General features: G+C 36.6%; 1 protein-coding gene across 4 annotated transcripts in view; it reads right to left on the minus strand.

The window, feature by feature from the left end:
* dnah6 (dynein axonemal heavy chain 6) overlaps window positions 1–15,271 on the minus strand; it is a 229,123-nt gene that overhangs the window by 146,393 nt on the left and 67,459 nt on the right. For all 4 annotated transcript variants that reach the window (XM_062974148.1, XM_062974146.1, XM_062974147.1 and 1 more), the window contains 4 exons: window positions 13,174–13,317; window positions 10,819–11,040; window positions 9,075–9,222; window positions 2,071–2,228 (listed from right to left, as the gene is read on the minus strand). In XM_062974148.1, the coding sequence (XP_062830218.1) occupies window positions 2,071–2,228; window positions 9,075–9,222; window positions 10,819–11,040; window positions 13,174–13,317 (672 nt within the window). The remainder of the gene's footprint in view (window positions 1–2,070; window positions 2,229–9,074; window positions 9,223–10,818; window positions 11,041–13,173; window positions 13,318–15,271) is intronic.

The raw sequence follows: 15,271 nt of genomic DNA on the forward strand, positions 1-15,271 counted from the left end.
TAAGCACCAAAAACATCATGTTTTACAACAAATTGACAGAAAAGACAGTTCAATACACAGTAATGTTATGTAGTAATTACTGTATTTATGAATTTAGCACCAAAACATTGACTACTAAAAGGCAGACTGCGTTGGATAATACAGAATACTGGGTAAGTGAAGTTTGGATAAGTGAAGCTCTAATGTTTTTGAAAATGTTTAAGCATTTACATGCACAGGTAAAAATAATATGTTACAACAAACATCTATCCAAGTGGCATTTAAAACAGACACCATGCAAATTTTATTTCCTTAGTTTTAGTTAGTTATGAGTGGATTTTTACTGCTTTCTGTATCCTCATTAGAAAGCTTTAATCTCACTTTCTGTTCCTGACAGTAGTTCTAGACCTGGGAAGGGAAATTCACTCCTGTAAGAGTTATCATGGGGGAAAGGTGTCTTCACTGAAGCTTTATCATCAATCCTTGTTTTCATAACTAAACAATTTTTTCAAAATTCAGTTGTCACAGAGACAGAAAGTGAAGTGAAATATTCTGAATAGGGGCACAGACAGCAAAACAAATGTTATAAGCTATCCAAAACTAAAAAAAAAATGTCTCTAATTACACTTTAAAAAGTACCTGTTCTGATTAAAATACAAATTCAACTTAAAAACAAACCTGCCTATCCTGTTCATAACCAGGGGACCGCATATATACAGAAATAAGAAATACTATGGTATGGATGATCCTGACTTTGGTACTCAATGATATACAGTGGAATCTCAACTTAAAAGTACCCCAACTTGAGAGCATTTTGAGTTAAAAGCCTTCACTCGGACCTGGTTTCATTTCTTTTATTGTTCTATGTGAATGTGCAAAAAGGGGGGGGGGGTGTTGGGGGTCCGGAACAGATTAATAGCATTTCAATGAGAAAATTCGTGTTGAGATAAAGCGATTTGAGTTAAATATAGTCACAAAATAAATTAAACTCTTAACTTCCATTCTAAGGCTCACTTTTTTCCTAGGTAAACGTCTCTAAAAATTGAGTATATCTTGGAATCACAGGTGTGTTACCATCCTGCGGGGAGGCTTCTCTCATGTTCCCGCATGGGAAGCAGAGCTGACAGACGGGAGCTTATTCCGTCTCTCAAATTCGAACCGCCAACCTTTAAGTCAGCAGTTCAGCCAGCACAAGGGTTTAAACCAGGTATGGGTAATCCCAGGCCCGGGGGCTGGATGCGGCCCCTTGGGCTCTTTTCTCAGGCCCTCCTCTCTCTCTCACCATCCTATACTTCCTTCCTTCTCTCTTTTCTTTGTCCTTTCCTCCCTTCCTTCCCTCCCTCCTTCCCTTCCACCCTTTCGACCTTCTTTCCTTCCCTCTTTCTTCCCTCCTTCCCCCTCCTTATCTGGAGGTTTTTGCTCAGAGGCTATTGGGAGTGCTTTGATTGTGCCTTCCTGCAGAGGGTTGGACTGGATGGCCCTTGAGGTTCTCTTCCAGCTCTAGAAATCTAGGATTCTATATCAGGAGTTGGCAATATGGGGTCTAATGGATACACTTTTTCTCTCCCATCCACCATTTCATCCTAACGGCCAGAACTTTTGGGATCCAAACGTTTCCCGTCTTTTCTTCACTTTCTGCCTCCAAAAGAGAGGAGGAAGAGGAGGAAGGGGGGAGAGGAAAGGGCTTGAGGAGAACCCCCTCCCTCCTGGCCCACTCACCCCGCTCCAGCCCACCATGCGGCCCTCAAGTTAGAAAGATTTCCTATGCCTGGTTTCAATCATTGCGCCACTGTGGCTCCTACTCTTTTAAATCACCAACCAGATGATTTGCTCTAAATGAACAACTTTCAGCATAGGATCATTCTTCCATGTTTCATTTAAAGTAGCTTCTATGTTGTTTCTTTTGTGTGTGTATGAGAAATGGTATGGAAATGTTGGTCTCAACGTATAAAATACTCAAATCACTTGTCACATCAAAGACACTATTGTAGATTAGGAGATCCAATTAACTGTGTTTGTTTGCTTACACGAGAAGGGAAAGTATTGAGATTATAAAATTCAAAGACACAGGCAACTTGAAGGAAAACTTACGTGAATTTCCTTCCAAAACAGTTTCTCTCTGTCATAGAATCCTCCAAAGTCCTGGTATTGTCTAAGTAGCTCAATGGGGGGCTGAGAGCCATAGCGATCCAATTTAGGCATGTTTAGATCATCCACAAAAATGACAACTCTTTTTTTCCCTGGTGCCCCTAAGCAATAAAAAATAATAAATCAGTGGTGGCAAACTAATGCAAAATAACAAATCCGTATACATTAAAGTATTGAACATTTATATTTCAAAGCTTAGTCACTTGTCACTGTTGAGTACATTCCTAAATTAAAAGTACAGTTGATTATTATTCCAAATCATTTTCTTTATGGTTGTTACAGATAACTATTAATAAATAACACACTATGTTGTCGAAGGCTTTCATGGCCGGGATCACAGGGTTGTTGTATGTCTTTCGGGCTGTGTGGCCATGTTCCAGAAGTATTCTCTCCTGACGTTTCGCCCACATCTATGGCAGGCATCCTCAGAAGTTGTGAGGTATCCATACAACAACCCAATAACACACGACTTTGTTTTACAATGCTGTTCATACAGTAAATCAACATTTAAAATTTTCAAACAAGATTTCAGCTTCTGGAGAGCTCAACATGAATAAAATATCACATCTATATTCTCTACAATACTTACAGTTTAGCCTTTTGCCTTTTTTGAATGGCTGTTTACAGCCTGGACTATTTACCTGCATTCTTCTGTCAAGGCATGGCCTATCCTTCTTTTGTACTGGAATTCTAGGTGACTCAAACCTACCTTTCAGGAAGTGCACTGTAAATGTTAGCCATGAAAGTAAGACTTTCAATGCTCAGGGTGCATCTACGGAATTAATAAGTTTGACACTACTTTAACCACTATGGAATCACTAGAGTTATAGTTTTACAAGGTCTTTAGTCTTTTCTGCCAAAGACTGCTGAATCCTCACCAAACTGCCAGTCTCAGGATTCTATACCATTAAGACATAGCAGTTAAAGTGGCATCAAACTGCATTAATTCTACAGTATAGCTGCATTGTCAGACTTAAAATCAGTGAAATGCAATGAAATAACAGAATGTATTTATTTATCTATTTATTATTTAGCACAAGGAAGCTTTTTGATCTTTTTTGTAATCATAATATTTTGCTGATTCTGGTAAAAATACATTCCTGGAAACTTGCTCTTATTTATTTATTTATTTATTTATTTATTTATTTATGTCCTGCTTGAACTCTCCATACGGAGACTCAAAGCGGCTCACAATCGAAAACATTACAACTTAAAATATACAATAATAAAACAGTGTATTATTATATATTATCAGTAGAAATTATATTTAATATATTAGTATCACTATATTACAATATTATATTGTATTATTAGTAGTAGTTTTTTGTAGTATTGTAGTTTTTTTGTACTTTCTTATAGTTTCTTTTTCTTTTTTCCTCTTTGGCAGCTCATCAATGTGTATGTTTCTATGTATACAATGACATTCAAGACCAAGTATTTTGTAAATCAGAGATGCTGCATTTAGCTGAGGAGGGTTCTGTCTAATCTCAAATGTTTTCCCTGTTGAGTCACACTGAATTCAGTGGGATATGCTGCATCACCAGGTTCCTGCTGAGCAATGATGAAACTGGGATTTGCAGGCAGACACTGACTTTGCACAAAGGTAAAATAGTCTTTAGATCAACTGTGGGATCAAGTCATTACTTGGTTTCAGAACAGGACACATGTTCTGTATGACATGTCTTGACAACACAAGCCATTTTATAGATTTCAGCTATTTTTCCTTTTATATTTGGAATATAGTAAATATGGTTGGATTTATTTCCTATTCAGGGTTAGATAAGAATATTATAATGAAGATAGGAGGGTAAAGGAACAGTCTTAAAAGGTGCAGTATGCAGCTTTCTCCTTCTTCAAGATGTTCTTAGACTAAATAACTGCAGAAAACTTTAAAAGCTTAGATGTGATGGAGGCAGTACAAGAGTGTTTGTGCATTATTATTCTTACGTGATATGGAGGTCCCACCCACACTGACCATTTGATACAATTTCAAAATGGTATTTAAGAAAGTGGTTTCACTGTAAAGATGATTACATAGGAAATCCTGCAACCAGTATGAAGCCCAGAGCACTGGTGAACTTTAAATACTTTCTTTCATGTGCATTTATGGGAGTTTGTGTCTAACTACTGCAGTTTGAAGTTAGCCTCAAACTGTATTAAATGGTCAGTGTAGATGGGCCCTTAGACTAAATTGATTTTTGCTGTCTTCAGATACATCTACACTATAAAATTAATGCAGTGTGATACCACTTTAACTGCTATGGCTGATTGCTATGTAATTCCAGTTGCAGTTTGGTTAGTCACCAGCACTCATTAGCAAAAGTTAAAGACTTTGTACAACTATAACTCCCATGAATCCACAGTATTGAGCCAAGACAGCTGAAGTTCTGTCAAGTGTAGATGTACCCTTAGAACATTTTTTATTATTCTTATTTTCATTAGCATTCTGCCCATCCAGACTTAAGCCTTTAGATACCTGAGAAAAGTTGGTAGTTATGAAGAAATTTAATTTATCAAAGTATATGGCAGGAAAGTAATAGGATGAGAATTACATTTCCCTCTTTCCTTGATACATAACATATCACAAAGACTAGATAAGCAGAAAGGGAGGGAAACTCTGCCCTTTGAATGTATTCAGTGAATGAATTTGCTTCATGTTCAAAGAGTGATTCCTTTTCTGAAAAATATTTTTACGGACCAGCTCAACATTGTTTTGCACATCTGAGGTTTCACCTCTGTCTGTGTTCAATTATTAAAAAATTGAGATGTTTTAGATAAACATATTTCATCTGCAGTTTTCACTTGATTTTGAGATCTTAAGGCTGTATCTCACACATGATTTCATAATTCTCAATCATATTGCATTAGAGTTGATTTTCAAGCTGGCTTGGTAAAAAGCGGTACACAACATTATATAAGAAGAAAAGCCATGACCTTTTTCTATCTAGAATTCATCTTACTAATATATCATCTGGATTTTATCAAGACTATTGCAAAATAGTTTAATATCAGAGGAGTAAATATAACAGTAAGTTTAAATATTATATATATATAGTTTATTTTGTCATGTAGTAATGTAGTAAAATTATTGATTAACCCTTAGGCCATACCAAACCAAACAAAAAGGATTGATAAAACATGATTACACTCCATATAATGTTAAATAAAACACTTATAGCAATACAGTAAATAAATATGTTAAAACTGAATATATAAATCACGTTTCTGTATCAACCCTACAATTTACTCCGATCAGCCCCACATAAGTGGTTCTCAGATGTATTACTTTGCTTAAAAACAGGGCTGTTTTATATGTTATTTTTGGGTCTTGGCCACACATAAAATATGTTGTTCTGATGTGGGATTTCCAATGAATTGTCTGTTTGATATATGAACCAAGGTACAAGTCTCTCACCTTCTGGTATAATTTACAATCAAATAATATGTGTGCTATATCCTCAATTTCAAGTTTCAGGAGATTATTTTCTCCTTCTTTTGCCCTGTTGCTAAAAGCAGAAGAATACCTCCAAGATCAGGGGTGGGAGAATTGTGGCCTTCCAGGTCCTTCAGTACAGGCTTTTGACTGAATCGAAATCCTTTTATTTTTATTAAAAAAAAGAAAATAACGTATTTGAAACATCAAAGAATAAAATAAGTTTCAATGAGCCAATAACACAGACCCAAATTGACTGGCACAACTAGAACATTAGTAAGCCATAAGATCTGTTTTGACGGCTGCGATGCTCATGAATTAGCTCTAACTTCCTGTTTGACTGGTATACAAGTCTGGTTCACAAGAGTTTATGGGGTGAAGTATGCTTTGACAATGGGGCACTGTGTTTCTGTTTGAAGTGGAATTTGTGAATAGTTGCACAGATTAACAGTATTTTTAATTCTGTCTGCTTAACAGCCCCTTATGTCACAGAAGACTAAGAGATCACTGAACAAAGAAAACAGATTTTTAAATGAAGAGTGGGAATTGCAATATTATCTAGTTTCTGCTAAAAGTAAGATGCCTAGACATCTAGAACACTTCAAAGCACTGATCTGCAGCATGAATTAGCCTTCAACTTAACAGAACAACTGCATGCAATATTTCAAAAGGAAAATATATATTACTAGCTGCGCCCAGCCACACGTTGCTGTGGTGAGTCTGGTGGTATGGAAATTAGTAGTTAGTATATGTTATTTCTTAAAGCTTGTGGATATATAATATTTTTGGTTGTTCTTTTATCTGTGTCTGTTGGAGGCAAGTATGAATGTTGCAATTAGCCAGAATGATAAAATGTCATGACCTTTCAGCTTCAAAGCCTAGCTAATTCCTCCCTGGGTGAATCTTTTGTTGGGAGGTGTTAGCTGGCGCTGATTGTTTCATGTCTGGAATTCCCCTGTTTTCAGAGTGTTGTTCTTTGCAATATTTTCTGTTCTTCTACTGTATGTGTAGATGAAGAAGTGTAGATGTGCATTGCTTGAACACACACTCTCAAAAAGAAAGGTTGTGGCCATCAGAAAACAGAGGATTTGTCAGGCTTTGATGATGCAAAGCTATTCAGAGCTATTCATGTTGGCCAAAAATGGATTCCCCTAGGTAGGAAGCAGACAGGCAAGTGGGGTTTATATCCCTGTGGAATAATGTCCAGGGTGGGAGAAAGAAATTGTGTCTGTTGGAGGCAAATATGAATGCTGCAATTAGCCAGAATAATTAGGATTTAATGTACATTTGCTATTGCAGAGACAGGCATTAGCCAAAATTTTCATCTTTGTGAGAACAGATAGTTAAAATTTTATGAAGAACAGAACCAGCTATGTGAATTATTAAAAGATTTCTATAGCAGTGGTTCTCAGCCTGGGGTCCCCAGATGTTTTTGGCCTTTAACTCCCAGAAATCCCAGCCAGTTTACCAGCTGTTAGTATTCCTGGGAGCCAAAGGCCAAAAACATCTGGGGACCCCAGGTTGAGAACCACTGCTCTATAGGAATGCTGCACTTCTGTGTGATATTATGTCAAACCAAAACAATTTGAATACTTTTTTCATGGAAAAATTAAGTTGATACACTGTATATGATATCTGGAAAAAAATTCAATCCAAGGAAATTTGAGGTGTACCTTTTCCCTACCTAGCAAAGCTTATGGAGAAGCAGGATGATATATATATATATATGTGTGTGTGTGTGTGTGTGTGTGTGTGTGTGTGTGTGTGTAGACCTATTAATAGGAGAATACAAGGAAAGGTTCGCAGACTGTGAATCATGACATCTCACTCAAATTAACATTTCAGGCTCATATAGTTGATATCACCAAAGCACCTAAGATACTACAGTACAGATGGAAATGACTGAGCTCACAGTAGATGATATTTTAAAGCTGTTGTTTGATACTAAGAAAGATCCAATTGAAATATGGAAAAATGCAGTAGAATACCCACTTTTTTGGTGACATGTCCAAAAAGTGCTTTCTTGCTTTTCAAACACTTAAAGTTGTGAATCTACATTTTCCTACCTCACCCAAATCAAGACACCCTAAATGGCACATATTACTCACACTTATCTAGAAGATCAACCAAAACTGCAGACCTCCATACTGCAACCAAATATTCAAATGCTTTTAAACAAAAAGCAGTCATAACAAAGTCATTATAAGATTAGTTAACTTTAAAATTCAAGTTTTCACCTTTTCGAATTAAGTAGATTACAGATAGATTTTGACAAAATAATGCACATTTTTAAGTACAGTAGAGTCTCACTTATCCAACAGAAATGGCCCGGCAGAATTTTGGATAAGCAAATATGTTGGATAATAAGGAGGCATTAAGGAAAAAGCCTATTAAATATCAAATTAGGTTATGATTTTACAAATGAAGCACCAAAACATCATGTTAGACAACAAATTTGCCAGAAAAAGTAGTTCAGTACGCAGTAATGCTATGTAGTAATTACTGTATTTATGAATTTAGCACCAAAATATCATGATATATTGAAAACATTGACTACAAAAATGCATTGGATAATCCAGAACGTTGGATAAGCGAGTGTTGGATAAGTGAGACTCTACTGTATATCTAATTAAAATTGCTTTAATGAGGCCTTATTTGATTACAGCTAAATTGATGCAGGTTTTCAACACAAAAAGGAACCCATGTTTTAATCTAGACAAGTATAAAATGAAACAACAAAAATATTTTTAGATTTGCCTGCCATTAAATATAAGAGTTTTTCCTCACTGGAATCCTAAATTTGACCCAAATTCTCTTTAAAGCAACTTTAATCAGGAACCCTAGTAATTACAATGACCTTGGCTGACACTGATATGGATTGTTAACATTATTTGATACGATTGTGGTCTTAGAGATTTCATTTGATTGGATTTACCTCTTAAGTGAACCAAATGTTATATTGTTTACCAAATTGTTTATTGTTCTACATTTCCAGGGGGAAGGAGCACATACACAGTGGGAACATCTACATCTGTCAACAACAGAAAATTCCTGTGCATGTAGCCAAGTATGTGGGAAAAGTACCAGTAATTCGCTTTTCATTTGGTATTGTAAAACAGATACATTTCTCAAATGTCAATACTGCCCTCCTGTGTATAATAGGGTAAACTACATCAGATTATATATCCTGCATTCACATTTCAATTACAGTAAGTGAAACTAATACTTAAGTGATGCTTCAAAAGAGAACATTTTACTCTCCTTTCCCTACTGCTCTCAATTCAGTTTCCTAATATAATTATCTAGCTTCATTATCGGACTCTAAGAAAACACTATTTAATTGTCCCATCATTATAAGGTGAAGCAGAAAAGTCTGGAGGGAAAGTTTACCTTCCATTATCTGAACAAGTATAACACTAAAAGTTCTGCTTAAATCAGGAAAAACAAAAAGAAGAACAAGACATTCAACCAAGGCAATTCAGGGCTGCCTCAAAAGAGTATTAAATCTCTTTACCTAGAATATTTTTCCTTTTCTTTTCCAATTTGGATTCAATGATCTCTTGCGTTCTTGATGATGAAGTCTGAGCAGAGAAATTTATATAAACAGGAACATATCCGGCTTCTTCTTGTATACGGTTTAGGAGTGCCTTGGCAACTACAGACTAAGAGAGATAGAGAAATGTGTGTATAACAGAATGCATTATCTATACAAGATTCATTTCTAATTTATTCTACATTTTCACTATTACCTCATATGGAATGAAGTTCTCAAAAGAACTGATCACAGAAAGAAATGTGTTAATTTACTGCAAAGGGATATTCTTTACAGTGCCTTTTTAACATATGCATACATAGAATTTTACTGCATTTAAGCTGCTTGGTTAACTTGATGAAGTTTTTCAGTGACTGATCAAAATTTTAGAATTTCAAAATATTTAACAGTTCATTTTTCCAGAATTTTAATTACACATTTTAACAAATGTGTTTAAATTTTTATATGTGAGACCTCTTTTGGCCTGAGAAAGTTTTACATGATCACAGGCATATAGGTATGTAAAATATGTATAAAATTAAACATTTACTGATAACAATTCAGCATTTGGAAGACTTGCAAAACGGTCTGATTTTCCTTTTTGTGGAGTATAGCTGAAGCATCTTCTGCACAGTCCACTGTAAACACTACACAACAGATTTGTGTAAATGCTTTCAAACAGCTGCTAGGTGACATTCAGGAAACCTTTCCTGATGCCAAATTTTTGGGACCCCAACATTGAGATAAGAGGAACCACAGTTTAAGAAGCCGTGGTTTAGGCCAGTCTGTTCTAGCACCTCTTTTGTCATTTTAGCCTCATTAGATAAATGGACTATGTGTATAATAGAAATTTATATCGATGAAATTGTTTAATTAAATATATTTCCCTAAGAGTAAAAACAATTAGCCTCTCTGAAATTCTATCTGTCTTTTGGCATCCATAGAAATTTTCTTGAACCAAACTAGCTGTGACTTTTAGTGTAGTTTAGTACTACATAGCTCTTCCTTGTTTAGTAAATAGCTAATCGGGGGTTGAAGAAGCCAGATTTGGACCATGATGTGAAGAAAAGAGCTCTAGATCTGCATTCTCACCATCCCAAAATAAAACAAGAGTGCTTTACAGAAAAAAAATCAAAGTGGACTGCCGTAGGAGCCCCTGATGGCGCAGCAGATTAAACCGTTGATCTGCTGAACTTGCTGACTGAAAGGTCAGCAGTTCGAACTCGGGGAGCAGGGTGAGCTCCCACTGCTAGCCCTAGCTTCTGCCAACCTAGCAGTTTGAAAACATGCAAATGTGGGTAGATCAATAGATCAATGGCGGGAAGGTAACAGCACTCCATGCAGTCATGCTGGCCACATAACCTGGGAATGCCTATGGACAACACTGGCTCTTCGGCTTAGAAATGGGGATGAGCACCAACCCCCAGAGTCAGGCACGACTAGACTTAATGTCAGGGGAAAACTTTTACCTTTCCCAAGGAGCATGATGAAAGCCTTCTCCCATACAACATAATTTTGATTCACGGCTGTGTTGACTATTTACAAAAACAAATGAACAAATCCTATCCAAGAAAGACCTATGTAACAAGATCCATAACTAACTGAAACCTTATACAAAAACACTTGGAGGTCACTGGTGCCTAGAATTCCTATTTATGGGTGAAGTATATATATTTTTCCTACAGGAAATGATTCCAGTTTTTTGTTACAGTAATAAAATTCTTACCTTGCCAACCCCAGTTATTCCTGTGAACAGTACAGAATGTCTGACAGCGAGCAATTTCTCCATTAGAAAGCCATAGCGCACAGTATCAGTTGTGGGAACAAGCATTTCAAAAAATGGTAATTTATGGTTGTATTTAAATGCAGGTATAATTCTTTCCCAAGGATCAAGACGTTTTGTATCAAAATCAATGTAAACACTCCACAAATCACCCGAAGTTGGAAGCTACAATGATAAAATAACCACGTTCATTTTTGGTAATGTTTGGAAAGAAAGGCTGGAAAAATGAGGGAATCCATGGAAAGATGGGCAAACAATTCTCATACAGGTCTGTGAGAGTTTTCCCCTAAAACATAAGCAGAAACTAACAATACATTCTCATCTGTCATAGCCAGAAGTTGCCTGGCTTGACTCAGCTGCTGCTGGGTGCTTGGAAAGGGTTAATCTGACCTGGGTGCTTGGAAGGGCCAGCTGACCTTCCTCTCTGAGGAATGCATCACAGACTTCTGTAATGATCTGTACAGGCTTGATGAAATAAGCAACAGCTGAGATCTTTGGATAAATAAGGAGTATGGAAGAGATAGCTCTTTGGTAGCAGATAATGACTGGTACTCATGTTTTGGATCTTAGTTGTTAATCCTAGATTATAAAGATGGACCCTAACCTTGTTCCTACAATCCTGATTTGGACTCTGCCGCTCCTGTAATCTTGTTTTAGACCTTGTTGTTCCCTGAACACTGAAATCTGAATCTTGGACTATCTTCCTGGCTTTGCCATATGGACTTGGGACTTAATAATAACTACTTATATCCCGCCTCTATCTCCATGGGGACAAGCCTGATCCAATAAAGATTAAAACCAAACATAGATTAAAACATATATCAATAGAATCAACAACATGACAACAAGACAATAACATAAAAACAGCATCATCAACAACAAATACTTTACTTTGACCCTTGACTATCTGACTTGACTTTGGAACCCTGACCACTTTTTATCCTCTTGAATTCTGGAACATTATTCTAAGTAAACTCTTGGCATCTGATTTTTGGACTGCAAACTTGGCTACTGTTTATTACACAGCCAGTTCAGGAGCAAGAACACTCTATGCTAATTGGACTTTTGATCTTGTTTTGTGTTGCCCCAGCTGTGTGTTATTTGTCTTGTTAGTCAGTCCCTTAAGAGATTCAAGGTTTTAGTTTTCCGTTTAAATAAATCTGGTCTTGGTTCATCCTGTGTTTGTTTGATAAAACTCTGCCCTGCTTATTGAGTGAGAGCCGCCCGGAACTCAACATTGTTCTAAAATGAAGATTCAAGATAAATACTCCATGTTACAAGGGATATCTTGTGTCACAATAGAAGAGTCTTAACTATTTGCTTTAATAAAAGACATAATATGAAACAGACAAGGCTCAGTCCCAAGGCCTGCTTTAATCATGCTGAGAAAAGAAAGAAATCAATGGTCTTCCCTATTAATTGCAATGCTACGGCCACTCCTTCACACCTGAGATACATTGAAAAGGGTTGTAGATTTCAAAGGATTGGGTTTAGCCATTTTGGCTAGTTTTTAGTTTCAGAACTAAATCTTTGTAGAGGCAGAGAGCATTTTAAAATATTATTTGGGGAATATTTAACTTTAACACTTTTCTAAGTGTTTTTGTAATTTTGGAATTGATAATTTCTTTTCCTCTTCCATATGTTGTGACCTTATCCCATGGTTTCCACAATAATGTTAGAAGAAATGGTTTCTGCACTTCTTCCTGCTGCTCTATTGTCCACTAGGAATAAGATTGCTTAGACAGCTCCCATAATTCCTAACAGCTGGTAAACTGCCTAGGATTTTTGGGAGCTGTAATCCAAAACACCTGGAGGAGCACAGGTTGAGAAACACTGGATTAGAGAGGTTAGGATTTTTTGTCTTCCTTTACAGCTTCTTTTCCTTCCTCTGCCAGCCAACAGAAGTATTAAAGGCAGTTAGACTGTCTGGGTTAATTATGTGTTGTAAAAGAAAAGGAATAGGTTTCCATTTGCTTTCTGTCTCTTTGTTGAGGGAGGAGATGCCAAAACATGTTTTCCTCACCATCCATTTCTTTCCTTTTGCATTAATTAAAGAAGGATCTAGCTATTGCTATCCAAGAATTTTTTTCCTTAATAAATGTCCCACCTGTCGAGGAATCTAAATTTATTTTCTGCCTAAATTTTGGTTCTTTCACATTTATCATCCTAAAATGGGTAGCTCTGTTGTAAATAGAATAAAGCTTTTAACAGGCCTTTCATTCCAATAATATCTCACAATCCTTACTCTTCACAAATACTACCTGTGAAAAAGTGTTGGCAACATGGTGTGATTCCTACCTTGGCATCTGCGTTGTCCTCGAACTGTTGTCTTATAAATGTATCAAAACCATCCCAAAAATTCTCAGTTAAATTTCCACCCACTGACCACAAGTAACAGAAAACAAAAGTCTGGCACACAAGTGAATTTAATCTTGACTGTTCCTATACACAGAGGGAAGATAATTTAAAAAATTAAATACATATATAAACACACACACACGAGTATACATACATGGAAAGTCATGTTAACACAATACACAGAGCAAACTTCACTTAATATTAATACATTTGCCAAGGGAAAGCAATATACACATTCAACACCATTAAGAAACGCGGATGGGGGTTTTTTTGACATGTAGTTCAGGAGATTACAATTAAAGTTAGTCGTAATACTGGTAACAAAAAAAACCCTTGCCTCAATTGTACATGACTGGAGTGAGGAGTATTCTATGTGGGTTTCATTTGAAGATAAAAACTTCAGCTGGTGAGGTCTATGGGCAGCTGAGATCCAAAATGTGTTGACCTCCAAGGATACATAGCAATCCAGTTAGGAAACCACAGATGAAAAGACCAACTCCCACCTTCCTACAGAATGAATTGACCTTATAGGCGATACATCTATATGATATGCCTGTCAGTAGTTGAATGCTTTGCACTAGTTGCAGCTTCCAAGTTTTCTTTGAGCAAAGCACCACACAAAGTGCATTACAGTAGTCTTATCAGGCGTTTACAAGGCATGGCTGTTATAGCTAAATTATCTTAGTCTGGGAAAGGCAAAAGCTGGTGTACCAATCAAAATTCATGCAAAGCACTCTCAGCCACAGAGTCCAATTGGCATTCTAGTGAGGGATGGACCTAGGAGTACTCCCAGACTAGGCCTTACTTTTAAAAGGAGAACAGCTTACTCAGAACAGGCTGTTTAATCCATTTTCCAGATCAATGTGTGTTCCTTCATGGCAAGGAGTTGAACTGGATGGCGCTTGTATTCTCTTCCAACTCTGAGAATTTACCAATGCTACTAATTGAAATTGGTCCTGGAAACATGTGCTGAAACACTGTAAAACAGTGTTTACTATTACTATCCCACAGAGCTATTACAAGAGCCATAAATATCAACACAATAGTACGCCCACATTGTTTCCTTGGAGTAGATTGGAAATCAGAGAAACTAAGATGGTTGCAGAGTCATACTCTAGGCTGAAAGTAAACTGAAATGGGCCCATATAACCTGCTTCTTTAAGCCTGAAAAGTCGCCTTTTGCTCATTCAGAGTGGCATAAGTACTTTTTAATTTTATTGTGCCTTCCATCCAACTGTTCAGCTTGTGCTGCTGTTTCATCTTTATTTTTCATGTCCAAAGGTTTTTTTTATATCTGACCTGTCCCATTTGCAATCCTCCCTAATCATTTACTCAATCTCTATTTTCTATTTTTTAGCAGAGGAAAAACTAACAACACCTGAGAAGGGCAAAACCATGTCAACAAGGGAGGATGTAAAAAAGTGACTGAGAAGAGAAGATATCTCAATGGAGCGTTAACTCCTGATTTGTCAGTTTGGCATGCAGGGATCAAATCCAATTGTGGTGGATTGGTCCTCTATGCCATCCCATGAATGACTCGGCATTCAGGAATAGCACCAACAGCTCAAAGAGCAAGCTACTATGGCAACCTGAATAATAATAATAATAATAATAATAATAATAATAATAATAATAATAATAATAAGTTTATTTATATCCCGCCTCCATCTCCCCCGAAGGGGACTCGGGGCGGCTTACAGCACAATCGGATACAAAACAATACAAAATAAAATATGAAACATCAGAAAACAAAACCAATAATAATATATACACAGCAACCGGAAAAAAAAACACACACACAACACGGTATTAAAACATCGAATTAAAAACAATGAGGTTGCAATAGTGGATAAGCAAGGTGCACATTATAAGTTACAGATTTTTTAAATAAAGTGCAATAGATTCATTCAAGGTCACATTGGGTAGGGAGGAGCCCTGAATAGTGAGGAATGGGGAAAAGATCAAATGATACTGTAAATCTCAAGCATCTATCCAATCTTTCCTTTACCTGGCATGTTTAGTTCTAGTGACATGCCTT

Source organism: Anolis carolinensis, chromosome 2, assembly GCF_035594765.1.
Source record: "Anolis carolinensis isolate JA03-04 chromosome 2, rAnoCar3.1.pri, whole genome shotgun sequence".
NCBI lineage: Eukaryota > Metazoa > Chordata > Lepidosauria > Squamata > Dactyloidae > Anolis > Anolis carolinensis.